The sequence below is a fragment of the Arvicanthis niloticus genome, chromosome 4, assembly GCF_011762505.2.
Source record: "Arvicanthis niloticus isolate mArvNil1 chromosome 4, mArvNil1.pat.X, whole genome shotgun sequence".
Taxonomy (NCBI): Eukaryota; Metazoa; Chordata; class Mammalia; order Rodentia; family Muridae; genus Arvicanthis; species Arvicanthis niloticus.
In genome coordinates, this window is record NC_047661.1 from 81255446 (window position 1) to 81269880 (window position 14435).

Here is a 14435-nt window from a genome sequence, read left to right on the forward strand (position 1 = left end):
CTGTAACCCTTGGTGACATACAGAATTTGAGGCCAGCTTGAGATAGCAAATTGATGATGCAAGTTTAAGGGATATCCATCTATGGCTGCCCATTATCCTAGGAGAGGGTTCCCCAATGATGAAGATGTGTCAAAGAGTGTAGAAATAAGAGTCCAGGGGAAGTAAACAGTTTAATAAACCAATAAATGGAGCATTAGGACGCAGCCAAGATTTAACTGCCTAAGTGGTCAGAATCACCTGGGGGCCCCTTTCTGGGAGAGCCTCGACACCCACAGGAATCTGTGTCTTTATCACTGAATCTGTCTTCCTGCCTCCTTGGCCCACAGGAGTAAAGATAAGTCTATCAGTGCAAAGATAATTCTGTCAGTGCAAAGATAAGTGTATCTGTGCACTGTATGCACGCATGCATGAGAGGGTGGGGAGAACAAGTTGTGGCGTGCAAGAGGCAACTGTGTGCGCAGGTAAATGCATCATCGTTTAGGTAATTTGTTAGCCGAGCCCTGGGGAGCTGCTGCAACCCCCCAAGTTCAGCCAGAACGCCTGCAATTCCCACACTGTCCCTACTTACAGTCAGCATTTCCTGGGCAGGCCTTTTCCTCCTGCTCCATTGCCTGTCTGTTTCTAAATGGGGAAAGCTATTCGACCCCCCTTCCCCCTTACTCCTCCCTTTCCTCCTCTCCCACCACCCACTCACTACCTGCCCGCCCACTGGGGGTGGAACAAACAGCCTCTGAGTCCTAGGAATCTGCCACTGCCCAGGCAGCCCTTTAGAACAATGCATTTTATAGCACATTAGTCACGTTCCCTTCATGTTCTCAAAGGCAGCATTCTCTTCCAAAAGACCTGCAAGCCTGAGACTTGTAGAGGGTCTTCCTAGCCTGCGGTATCTGGGAACCATGGTTCTCCCTGTGCCTCAGTTTCACTACCTATAAAACAGAGCTCCCAACTCTCGCTCTGCCAGAACTGTTGTAAGCATGGGAAATGGGGACCATGAGGGACCTTGAAGGTACTCCCAAATGATGCTTAATTCTTCCAGCTGCTGCAGACTACAGTTTAGCCGAGATTGGTTGTAGTCTGTACACTCTCTCAACAAAGCTAACTGGACACTCTCTGGGGACTGCAGGCATCAGTGACCTCTGTCAGAAAACAGGATTGGACGGTGGCCAACCCTCTACGACAATCAGTGTCATCAGGCACTTCATTACTCCTTTCTGAGTTGGAGCTGTGCTAAAATTACCAAAAGACCAGGTCTCTTTCTTTTCCTATGCCTCCCTTTCAACTCCCCACAAATCAAGCAGAGAAACCTTCACAGGGCACTCCTGGGACAAGAAATGCTTGAGGCAGCTGGCGCTCAAGCCTGTGGAGGGCTCCTTCACTGTCGGATACTCTTCTCGCCTGGCTAAGCATTCCACAGCACCTACTGTGAGTGTATTACAACGTTTGCCCCTTAGTTCTTATGACCTAGGCGGTCCTCCCTCAAACAATTCAATGCAACAGGAGGGGGGGGGGCGCTTCAAAGATCCACCAAGTGCACACACAGCCCTACAGCTTAAACCCCTCACTCAGCGCCACTTGGAATAGGCACTCAGAAATATTCCCTGATCAACTGCCGAGAAGCTGGAGCTCCACTCAGCCCTCCTCTCAGTAGGCGCTCTGCAACGTTCCTTGATCAATTGATTAAAAGCCTCAGCTCCAACTCACATTTGCCAAGTACTTTCCACAAGGGATCAAGACAGAACTAAGTGTTCTGCATGTCATCTTAATTGAAAGTTATAGTCTCTTACAGTTCCCATAACAGCACTCGAGAGCCATTTCTGGGTCCCCAGGAGTTCCCGGGAAGCAGCAGCAAGCAGCAATGGGCCTTCAAGTGTGTGAGTCTTGGTGGGCGTGCAGATGAAAGAAGCCAGAGTTGGCTCCATTCAGAATTCTGAAAGCCATCCTCCCTACTTACTCCCAGCCCCAAAGGAAACCCAAATTCCTATTCATACCATCTGGAAGAGGAAGCCCTACACCCCAGTAAGCCAGCTGCTTTTTCCAGTTAGGCTCAAAAAGCAGGTATTTGAAAACAGCTGTTTCTGGTATTTTACAATAAATCTGTCAAGTTTGTCCACTGATCGAAATCTGTGATTATTTTTAAAACCAGGGCTCTCTCCTGGAATCTGGGCTGTAGAGTGTCACTAAAGGCCCCTGATGCAGCCACACCTTCTGTCCTCACACCTTTTGTCCTCACTGAGCTCCAGCATAGCACACAAACAATGCAGGGATGATTAGAAAATAAAGCAAAGTTTCTAAGAGAGCCAGACAGAAGCCCATTTCCTTAAAATACTGGCGTCTCGAGAGCGTTGTCTTTAAAGACCTTTCCTTTACACGTTCATTCCACCCACTTTATTGTCTTAAAGACACTGTGTCACTGTGTAGCCCTGCCTGCCTGCCTGGTCTGGAACTTTCTACTTGCTATGCAGACCAGGTTGGCCTCCAACTCACAGATACCTGCTTGCCTCTGCCCTCTGAGTGCTAGGATTAAAGGCCCCTTATCACTTTCACTTTAAAAAAAATTTACAAAGTACAAGTTTGTACAGAAGAATAAAGTTTAAGTGTATATAACTCTTCATCCATTTAGTCATCACTGCCTTCCCTGAAGATGCCACACCTGGCAGCTTGGGAAACACTTCCAGGCTCCTTTCCAGGTGTGGCCACCCACACAGAGTCCATGAAACCTACATCTTACTCTGAAATCTTGTTCTGGGTACAGTTACTTATATGGTTGGTGATCTGCTCACAAAGAGAAGCAAACACCGGGACAGCCAAGACTTCCACACAACACACAGCTGTGGTCACAGCTGGGTCTCTGAGCTGGGGTCAGATGTTACCTTTGAACAAAGGTGCTGAAACACCAAGACAGGAAATAGCATTAACATAGCTACAAGAGAGGGACCTCCTCCTGGGGGCAGAGTTAATCATTTCCCAAGTATATTCCATTCAGCCCTCACCAGGTCTAGAAGGAGGAGATCCATATACCCATTTCACAGAGGAGACACCTCTTTAATTGCATTCTTACCCTGCACAGTGTAGTACCACCCATTTCATCACTTATCTGTTCATTCATCCATTTGTCTCTCCACTCAGCGAGCACTCTGCCCCTCAGAATGCACTTGGCCCTCTGAATAGCAATGAAAGGAGAATAGCAGAGAAAGGGGAATTTGGTCCCACCACTCAGTTTTCAAATCCTGACTCACTTGGAAGACTAGTTGAAGAGAAATTAGATGCCTGGCCAAGCAAGTATGTGCATGTGTGCATACATGCGTGCTTATATGCATTCCATGCATTCGTGTGTATATGTGTGTGTGTCCATGTGTGTATATATATATGTATTTGTATGTATGTCTATGTGTGTGTGTCCGTGGATGTGTGCATGTATATATGTGTCCATGTTTGTGTCCCTGAGTGTGTGTGTGTGTCCCAGATAGCCTCAGGGCAGATGCTTAATAGCCAGTGAGTCAGCAGCTTCAGGTGAAGCAACGAATTAACACCTGCTTTTTAACTTTCGTTTACAGTATCAGTAAAGCTCAGAGAGAACACACACCTATAAGAAGTACTTAGAAATGAGAAACATTTCCGCTGCCAGGGAAACTTTAATTTAAAACCAATTGTGAGAAATTAAAGCTATCAACTCTAATGGCAGCTATAAAATGTAAATTGGCAGTACAACGATTCCCCAAGCATGCCAACCGCCCTTACAGCTTGGCTTCTCATGCTCCAGTGGACTGGACCTTCAGCATCCTGAGCCCTTCAGGTGGGCTGTTGTAAAACTGGTTCTCTAACAGAAAGTTCTCCCAATCTACAGGCACTCTTACGCAGAAGGATGGAGTGATCACTTACATACCCTTGCCTGTGAGATTTTTTTGAATGGCTTGAGTAGTAGGAATATCCAGAATACGTGGATTCGGTATCCATAGCAATGGCAAGCTTCCTCTGATGAAGGAGCAGGGGCTGTTCTCCCACGTGCAGGCCCACCTATTAGCTCTGAAGGCCTCTGAAGGCCTGAAGGCTCAGAGACACTACTCTTCAACAGGACTCTGTAAAGAGGAGAAAAAGGAGAAATTAATCCTCAAAGTCAAAGGGCTGAAAGATAAACCAACAACAGCCAGCTCTCCTCGGGGGTCCCTGTTATAGAATATGGGGTGAGCATAAAAGTCAAGCCTCTAAATGTATCACTCACCCAGGAACAAGCATCACAGGTGTCTGAGAGGCAAGCGGGGTGCTACCAAGCAGAACCCCAACACAACAGGAGGAAGAAGGTTTGGACATTGAGACATTTATTTCCTAAGCACAGCCTTACTCCCCTCATGGCTTTGTTTTTAGAGTAGTAACCAACCCATAGCCATGTGTCCACCTCACCCAAACTGTCAGTTATAAAAACACCACTCAGGGAAATCCCTTACTCAGCAATTTGGCTGTCATTTTCAAAAGTCAATTAGTTTTTTTTTTTTTTTAATCTCTTTGAGAATCCAAACTCCTAGAAATTTAGCTTCAATAATTAAAACTCAACAACCACCATGGATGACTTGCTGCCTATGATAATAAAGAGTCAGCAGCAATGTAAACACCTCCCCAAGCCAAGGAATAAATAGCTGGAGGAAAATAGGATTCAGTCAATCAAAGAAAATATCATGTATCTGTACAAAATGACAATTACAAAGAACTGAGATTTTTAATAAGCAGGATATGGGATTGCAGGTAGCCAATGAATTTATAGACCCATTGGAATGATGTAAAATAACTTATGGAAGGGCCGGGACCACAAGGGACATCAGCAACAGTGATTTATTAGTTACAAGGTCCTAGGTCCTTCCCCACTTCCCTCTAATATTGCTCTGCAATAAAAATAAATTAGAAACACTTCCAAGTACATTCCGGAGCCTCCACAGGCTCAGCCTTCACTCCTAGAAAGTCAGCTCTAAAGTTCTGCCTCTTTCTGAACCGCCCTCCCTAGGCTGCTCTAGGCTCAACAGGGTTCCGCACCCGGCAGGGTCCGGGAGGATAAAACTGCAAACAGAGCCAGAGAGATAAGTGGGAAGGAAAACAAAGGAATTGCAAAGGCCACACCCCTGCCTCCAAAGGGAGGAGATTCCAGCTTCCAGACCCCAGCAACAGCTAAGACCTGGAGACATTTCAAACTGGGAGCCCAACTGGGCTTGGAAGTCTCATCTGCATAGTTACACTGGTCTAGAGGCTAGAAGTAGTATTCTGTTCCTTCCAAGGTGAAGGGAAAAAAATTGTTTCTAAAGAGACCCTGTGCCTAGGGGTTACTCTCCCTGTCCTAGATGTCTCAACTGACTTCACTGGTAATTTATCTTATAGCACTAATTCTTCAAGGAAAAACATTATCTCCTCACTACAGTGATCAAATGCTAGAGGCACAATGAAGGGTCCCCAAACTCAAAAAATAGGAAGGAAACATGGTTCAGCTCTACCAAAATTAGCATATATTTGTAAGAAATGATAATTATGGAGTTAACTCCAGAGGCCACCATGCACTCACTCATCCATTCCATATCCATGTTTCTAAGTGGCCAGGAGATCCCACTCAGGAGTGCTAAGGGCACAGAGAACTCACTGCTCTCCTAGGCCCTCCTGGTGGCTGGGGCCATTTCCACTTGATGGCATGTGTAGCATTTCTCTTCCAACCCTTGGTCCCCTTTCTCCCTATCTGGTTATTACTTAACAGCCTTCTGCCATCAAGAGCCGAAGCCTAACCATGGGGAAACCTGGAGTCCAGCCCAAGCTTAGCCACCTGTGATCAGCCTCTTCTTTGCCTTCTTGAATCTCAGTCTGCTCACTTGTCAGTCAGGAATCCAAGCACCTCACTGGCCACCATCTCCCAGGGTGAAGCTATAAACAGACACAGACTTGACTCACTTCCTAGCTCTAGGACCTCAGTCAAATGATGCAATATCTTTGAAGTCTCATCTATAAAATGAGAGCATCAGGAGTGCTTTGATGGCTATCTGAGCTGGCAGTGGTGATGGTACCCAGCATGGGCACCATATGCACGAGGTAAGTAAAAGTGGGTGGTCCCTTCAGTGGTTTCTAAACTCCATGATCTCCTTGTCTTTCTCAGCAAACCGAAAGCTTGGAGGGCAGCAGGGTAGAGAGCCAGCACCTCCCTCCAGGCCATCCCACCCAAGGTTCACCTGCTGTGTGCAGAATGGAGCTGCCCCTTAGGCTGCCTGCTCACTCACCAGCTGTGTACTGAACATGGCAGTTTAATCTCTCAGAGCTGTGGATTTTCCATCCAGTAAAGAAAGACAAGCAGTCTGCTTGGGAGGAAGGGGGTGATTATAAAGACTAAACATGAAACTAAGCAGGCATCTCTCAGAACATTAGGTTGGCTCCTGAGCCCAGTCTGAGTCTTTTTCTTCCTTCGGTCTCACAGGGCTTTCAACAGCCATTCAGTGAGCTTTCAGCACACTATGCTCTCCCTTCCTTTCTGCTCTGGCCTGTGCTCTTTTCTCAGTGGCCTTTGGCTGGCAGACAACCAACCTTAGGAGGTACAGTCAGGATCTAGGGGAAAAGCACGAAACAATCTTCTTTCCTTGATACCCAATAGCGGGACTCTTGGTTGACCTGCAGATTCCAAGACTTGGCACCTTCTTCAGAAAACTGATCGTTCTTCTCTAGATGCATAATTAACCCCTCTCATCCTGACGAGTGTTTCTGCCCCCCAGGCCTATAATGCCTGTCCTAGATGGTTCTCTCCCACAGTTCCAGCCTATGCTCACTAGAGAAGGAAATCTATATGTGTGATCGCTCCCTTCTTTCCTCCCCAATGCCACCATATCTGCCATCTTTTTTCAGCCACTGAAGAAGCTCTAAGTTGGCCAGAGACTGCCTTGACTCAAACCTAAATGTCAGATCCTTACCCTCTTTCTGCAGACCCTTCGTACCCCATTGATTTGCTTCCATATTTAATGAGTAGCCACCAGACCCTGCTCAGTGATGCTAGGGAGATGGCTTCAACTGGGGTACACGACCTGACCTCATTAAGCTTTGCTGACTAGCTTGATGGCATGTGTGCTGATCCTTCTCTCGCACTCCTTCCTCCAACCCTCTCTCAAGTTATCCCTTAACACTCAAGACACACTCCCTTCTTCTTCTTCTCCATCTCTGGGGATAAACTCCTGAGTCAAGAGGAATGGCCCCCTCCCCCAAATATTCTAACCATAACAAACACTTCCTCAAAATTAAAGCCAAATGCTCCTTTTCCACTTGTTCAACTCTCTCCCACAGCCACTCTCTTGTGTCCTGGCTTAATCTTTCTAATATCTGCTTTCAGTAATGCTGCTACCCTGTCCAGTAGAGGAACCCACTCTGCTGTTTTGAACACTCTCTCCTGTTCATCCGTGCATCCCACTGCCACCAAGCTCTCCCCATCCTCTCCCAGTTCACAGCAAGAGGATAACCTAGAGAACACTGCCAGGCTCCCTCTCCTGCCCTGGCCCACACAGAGCCTGGTCCCCTCTTTCACCATGGTTACCAACTCTTGCCTCATCTAAGATCTAGGGGAGGAGTCAGGAAGTAAACTAATAAAAAAGCAGAGTGAGCTCCTTCAAGAAAGAGCTTGACCTCAGGTAAGGGCTCCCATTTGAGTTAGTAAAGACACATTATCTGATGCTTATCTCTGTGAGGATGCACAGAGAAACTAATACAACTCCTGACAGGGTCAGAATGTTTACCTTTATCAGCAAAGACAATCAAGCAAGGAAAAGGAATCAATTTCCCTGGGTAGCAAACTAATGAATTGTTGCTGTGTCCAGAACGGGATACAGGCAGGGAGGAAGAGCGCATAGGCAATCCTAGAACTTGCAAGGTCTATCACACTGGCCCCTGACAGAACCTGTATTGTGTTTGGTCCAGGTCAGGCAGCAGCCAGGCTCACCTAACCTTCTTGCTTCAAATCCTCCCATGGTATCCCCTGAACTTTGAAACATGGAATCTTCCATTTGATCAACACTCTTGCCAGCTGTCCCAATTCCTCGGGGCCTGGTTCTTTCCAACCTCAGGACCTGAGCCCAGACCAGTATATCTGCTGAGACTCATTCTCTCATGTGAACTATTTGGCTAATTCCTCTCAGTTTAAACATACTTCTTTTAGAGAGACCTTGCTGACCCTCAGTTCACACCTGGCCAGCCCACCACCTGCATTCTCCCTACACTTAGCTCTTCCAAGTCACACGTTCATTTGTGTGATTATTGAGCATCAGGCTCTTAAGAGGCTCCTGGGGTGCAGGGACCACAGTCCTTTCTGTCTCCCTGGCTGCTGGCAAACAAGAGGCACCTAATAAATATCTGCCGAATGAATGAATGAATGAATGAATGAATGAAAAGTCTTGTACCTATCTCAGGACATGGAGGCATGCCTTTACCTTAGAAGAAAGCTCACAGAAGATTTCAGAACTATCCTGAACAAAAAGTGGCTCTGCTGGTGCAATGCACAGCTTATTCAGTAACAGAACATATAGTCCAGATGTGCTCAGGGAAGACCAGCACCACTTTTCAGTTAGTGCTCCAGAGCATCCTGCTCCAGTCTGGTTGGATCCAAGTACACCAAACCACACAGCATGGGGAACTCTGATGCAAGAGTATCTTACAGTGTGCAATGAATTTCCCTATCACCCTGTACTAAAACAAGCTGATAGCCAGTGACCCCACGGAGAGTCTTCCCCTAAAGTCACATCTACTCTTATAAAATACACAACTCCTACTTGAAAGAAAAGCAGTGGTGTGTGTGTGTGAAATAACAGGTTATGATAATGACCATGGTAAACGTAAGCTAACTTTTATGAAAAGGAAGTTATAAAAACATCAACAGCTCCATGTAGAGCTACTAATTAAAGGGGTTCTGCCTGGGGAGTTAGTAAGTTACTGCATAAGGGGTCCAGAGAATAGCATATGTGGGTTTACTTGGGTTAGGAAGGATGGTACCGAGGGATGTGACAAAGCCTGAACTTGCATGTATAAATCGTAAAGCATCATCCAAGTCTGTGATGTGAGGCTCTGCAGGGCTCAGATACCTGGGACAAGTCAATGATCCACTTCTAGCAACACAGGTCTTCAAGATGTATGGCTGTGGGCCACTGTTTACCAGGAGAGAAAACGCCAGCCTCATTTTACCTGGTTTGCCAATGAGTTCAACTCACATTCCCAGACTAGCTGCTATTGGCCAGAGTCATTAATTACCTCTGGAACATCCCTGGCAGCTGGATAAAAATTGCTGAAGAGCTGTGAATGGCTACTGTATCTATGACGCTTCAGACACAGACCATGGTGCTCTAAGTGGGATTTGGAGGGACCAGAGTGGAGACAGAGTAACAGAGGATGTAGGCAGTTTGCTTCTGGCTTCATAAGAACATAAACTATCAGAGTCCAGCCATAGCCACTGAGTCTTGTCCTCCTTGTCTAAAGTGGCACAGTTAACTGGCCACAGTTACTAGCTCACTCCACAGAAATGGTTGCAGTTACAGTCCTTCATCAAGGGCTTACTGTGTGTTAAGACTGAAGTCACTTGCATGAAATAGCTCAATCTTCAGAACAAGTCTTTCAGGGAGACAAAATTGAATGTTATAGCACAATTAAGGGAACAAGGTCACACACACACAAGCAAATGCCCCATATGGCTTTAACCTTCAGGTGACTGATTTCAGAGAGGATGGAAAACTGAAAGCTATGCAGCAATTACCAGAATTGTTTGTTTACTTAGAGAAGAGGCAGGCAACAATAGTGAATTGTTCCAAACCACACATAACCTCACAAAGGATCCTGCCGTTTGACTCCTACTCATAGGCTCAGTAGAAGAGAGAGTGTGTGTGTGTGTGGGGTGGGGGAGGGGGCACTTTAAGAAGAAAGAAAATCTCAAGCATCCTTCAGCCCAGTTGAGACCTATGATTATTAATCAGCATGATGAGCCCCCCCCCCCTCCAACCCAAACTAGAGCAGATGCAATGCAAGGTGTGTCTTTAGATATACATCGGGGGATAAAGAGTACTTGCCACATTCAACACATTCTTAAACTGCCGGTGTCATGGAATTGTTGCTTGGTAAGGAAACTTTTCAATTTCCTGTATGGTTCTATCCTTATTGCTCAAGAAATAAGACAATAAAACCTTTTTTGAGACTTGGCAGGCAGTCTCAAAAATATGACAGTTCTCATTTTACTTACAAATGAAGTTGCCATCAAGTGACACTGTCAGCAACTTGTATCCCAGAAAATTTCACACTGGGTGTTTTGGCTAGTCATAGTGGGAGTCGCCAACCTTTAGAAATGCTAAATGCTCCTGGATATTTCTTTGAAATGTAGAATAAAACAGTTTCCTCCCACACATCAAAGCCCCAACTATATCACACTGATTTAATTCAATTCTAAAAACTCTAATTAGTGGTTACATAAAATGGCTAATTATGCCTCCCTGGGTTCAGCCGGTTTCTGCCATCGCACTTATAGTCTAGGAGCTGTGTAATCAACACGCCCACTAGGAGAAGGCTAATTAGTATTGTTGATTGGTGACATAACTTATAATATTTTTCAGCAAACCCTGTAAAACGTATAAACATGCCAGTGAACACACTAGTCTTCATAGCTAGCTTTTGGAATTCGCCTGTAAGGACGCCCGCATTCTGACCACAGTCCCCTCAAATGGGTTCAAACTAATGCACGCGCCAACCACACAACCACCACGATAAAGAGCCCTGCCACCTCTCCGTGAGCTTCAGAAGGAGCTCATCTTCGCGGCCTGGGCATCACACCCTGTTTAGAGACATGAAAATTGAGATTGTCGGGTTCCAACTTTCCCCTGCTCATCACTAAGCCACCAGGCTACGGCTCCGCCCCAACTCCTGCTTCCACCACCGACGCTTTTAATTTTTTATAAAGATTCACACTTCTCTGGGCGCGCTGCTTGGGGGCAGTTAATGGCTGCAGGATGAAATAAGGTTCTACTGGTGTCAAAGGCTGCCCAGGAGCAGTGATGTTGCCCAGGACAGGGACTCCTCCTCTGGCTGGGACTGGCTGCAAGCCTCTGCTCCGCCCCGGCGCTTTTGAAAGTAAACTACCTGCCTGTTGCGCTCCGCGACGCGCAACCGGCCGCGCCCCCCAGGCCTCCCCGGCTGCGGTTTTGTAAGCGAACAGAGAAACACAAGCCAGAGCCGTTCATGTACCCGGAGACCGGCCAGGTGACCCCGGGCCCTAGCGGGGACCCCGGCCGCGTTCTGCCCTGCAAGGCGCGTCCAGCCACTGGTTGCCTCCGACACGCCGTCATTCCCCAGCCGCCACCCCGGCACACGCACTCAGGGGCGCACTCCAAAGGCTATACAGGGCAAAGGAGCTTCCGAGGTAGCGCAGGCTGCCCCAGGACTCCGAGCAGTGGAATAGAGCTGAGAGATCCCGGGACAGGGATGGAAGGACCCGCGTCTCGGGAAGCACGACCTGGAGGAGCCCAGGGGTCTCCCGGTCCGAGGCCCCGGACCCGATCGGACTGCTGGGGAGCAGGGACACCCACAGTTGGCCCTGACCTCCCACCAAGCTCAGAGTTCCAGGCCACCGCGCCGCGCCCGCCTCTCCCGGGACTCACCCCGGCGCCGGCCCGCCGCGCTCCACGCCCGCGCTCTCCGCTGCAGCGCCCCGGCTCCGCGGCCTGCGTTGGGCTGCAGTGGAGGCACAGCCCCGCCGCGGCCGCTGCTCTCTGCTGCTTTCCGCTTCCTGTCCCGGCGCCGCCCCGCAGCCCCGGCCCAGCCCTGCTAGCCCGGCGCGGCCGCCAGCCAAGAGCTGCGAGCGCTGCGGGCCCCGCGGCCCGGCCCACCTGCAGCGGAGGGCGGGGCAGGGGCACACACACACACACACACACACACACACACACACACACACACACTCGGCCTGGCCGGGGACTGACATCTCCCCTCCCATGTGGACCCACTAACACACAGTACAACAAACCTTATCCTGAATTTCTGACTATATGACGCAGGGGTTGATGTCTCCACACCCAGCACCCAAACATATCCCCAAGATAACACACACACACACACACACACACACACACACACACACACACACTTACAGTTGTGCATAAAATCCAAGCCTTCTCATTGTATGCCATCACTAAAGCTCCAACCCGCATATTCACGTGCCTCAAGAACCAATTTCTACCCCTCCCCCCAACTCATACATTTTTCAGCACACATAATACACTTAAACTCCAATGTAGCCCAAGAGATGACCCAACCAGTAACCACCAACGCCCACAGTCCTATAGCAGATTCTCTCTGCTACTTTTCTACCAGAGCAGACAAGCCTCTGCTCTCTTGGTCTACTAGAAACTGCCAGAAGAGCGCATCTCTGAAGGCAGGCAGGGAGCCAAAAGTTCCAGACTGATCTCAATCACTTTCCTCGCTAAACGTTTCCCTGTCTGGACAGTGGTGAGGACTCTAATGCCCTTGAAGGGTTGAAATGAGAGTTATAGAAAGTGCTGAACAGCTGGCAACTGTTTTTGTGAACATTCTCACCATTCTTTCTTCGTTGTAATAGAATCCGTGCCCAGAATGACAGACCTAGAGCTGCCATGACAAAATGCTCCCGCGAAGGCACGCACAGCAGGAAGTGCTGAATTTGCAGTTTGTTTGCAGGAATGCTGGGGGTGATTTGACTTGAGAAACGCTGGCTCTTTGTGAAGTAGCCTTGTTTGGGAACCTGTAGCCAAAGGAAGCCCTCACTACCCACTGTCTGCTTTTTCTTATCCCTTCATAGTCCATTTTCTCCACCATCCAGGCCACTTCTTTCCATGTACACCCAGATATTCGAGGTGGCAGGATATTCCACACTCCTAGCCTCAAGACTCCACTGGCCCAAACTATCTGCCACTACCTGACCCCACAGCCTCTAAATGACTCCAGAGAGCAGATCTAGACTTCAGCAAACTGTTTCCTCAGGTAAATCTAGCTGTCTGTCCAACATGCTTAGCCACTAAGGTGGGGGTGCAGAAGTCTGGAAATGGAGTCTCATTTGCCTTACTATTTGGAACCTTCACAATTAAAGCAGAGCAAGACAATTAAAGCAGTTCACGTGTGAGGTTCCAGAGGAGCCCCATGAAATATGAAGTCCCACAGCAAATTTTCATGGAATGTAATTCCAGCTTGCTTTGGGTGATTAGATTGAGTAACCTTAGGACGCAAAGCTTTTTAGAGGGGACGAGGGAGAAGGATAGTCCAAAATAAATTATTGTAAATAATAAAGTCACCTCAAAATGCCATCTACTATTTGTTTTTACCCCCATTAACTTGAGTTTCAGAGTTGAAAAATTCAGTTGAAGGCATTTGGACACTGGGTGGCAGTCCACACAACTGTGCCACTGGCCATTCATCTGATGTTGATTCCCCCAGCTTCACCTTTATCAATAATGCAGGTGACTCTGTGGGTACCATCTGCTACTCTTTTGTTTTGCTAATCCATTTCTTTCAAACTGAATAGGGGAAGAGCAACACTATTCATTGGGTGTTCCCAAAACTTCAGCCTGCCTACCTTCTACCCAAGCAACACTGTCTTCCCTTCTTACATTCATCCCCAACCCCCAAGGCTTGTAATGCTCCACCTGCTGTGATCCACCCTGTCTACCAAGACCCAACTGTTGTATGACAAAACTTTTCCTGGAGAGATACAACACACACATCTGCTCGCCCCAGATAAGGAACTCACAGCAGAACAAAGAATGGATACCACCAAAGTACAACTTGATGAACCAGTGAGCTTTATAGAAGTTACTTACAGGAGTATGGGTGAGGGGTAACTTAACAGGAGCAGAAATGACTCAAAGGCAGCTGCATCACCAAAACCCAGCATGAGTGGCACTTCACAAAGCTGGGAACCTGGAACACACTGCACAGCCTACAGGTAGCTCAACGGATTGAAGAGTGTCCTTCCCAGGTACCTCAGTTGGTCTAAACCTCTTCCAGGCAGCTCAACTGATTTACACTTCTTCCAGGCTGCTGATCTGGCATCAGAGTCTTTTTTGCTGCTTAGCCTGAGATTGTTCTTTGAATCCTGGCTCTCTTTCTTCGAGAAGGACTCTCAGCTTTTATTGCTTACTCAGGCAGGGAGGAGCTTAGTGAATCTGCTTGGTTTCAGGAAGTTCCTGAAGCTATTTTGAATTGTGTACCTTCCTACTTAAGCTTTCCTAAAGGATGGAATACTTTAATTCCAGGGGAAACTTACATAATAACAACTCAAATCCCCAGCTCCAGAAAGTCCCTAGTTCTCCCCACCAGAATACAGTCTCTTTCCTGTTACCACTTCCAAAATTCTCTGGGCTTTTGTTTGTTTGTTTGTTTGGAGATAGGGTCTCAGTAGCCCAGACTGTCCTTGAACTCCTGATATTGCTCTCTTCACT

At 47.7% G+C, this 14435-nt stretch overlaps 1 protein-coding gene across 2 annotated transcripts in view; it reads right to left on the reverse strand.

The window, feature by feature from the left end:
* Positions 1-11789, reverse strand: part of Vangl1 (VANGL planar cell polarity protein 1) — a 50717-nt gene extending 38928 nt beyond the window's left edge. For both annotated transcript variants that reach the window (XM_034500713.2, XM_076933033.1), the window contains exons 1-2: positions 11628-11789; positions 3884-4076 (exon numbers count right to left, since the gene is read on the reverse strand). In XM_034500713.2, coding sequence (XP_034356604.1) covers positions 3884-3954 — 71 coding nt within the window. In that variant the 5' untranslated portion in view covers positions 3955-4076; positions 11628-11789. The remainder of the gene's footprint in view (positions 1-3883; positions 4077-11627) is intronic.
* Positions 11790-14435: the final 2646 nt, after the last annotated feature.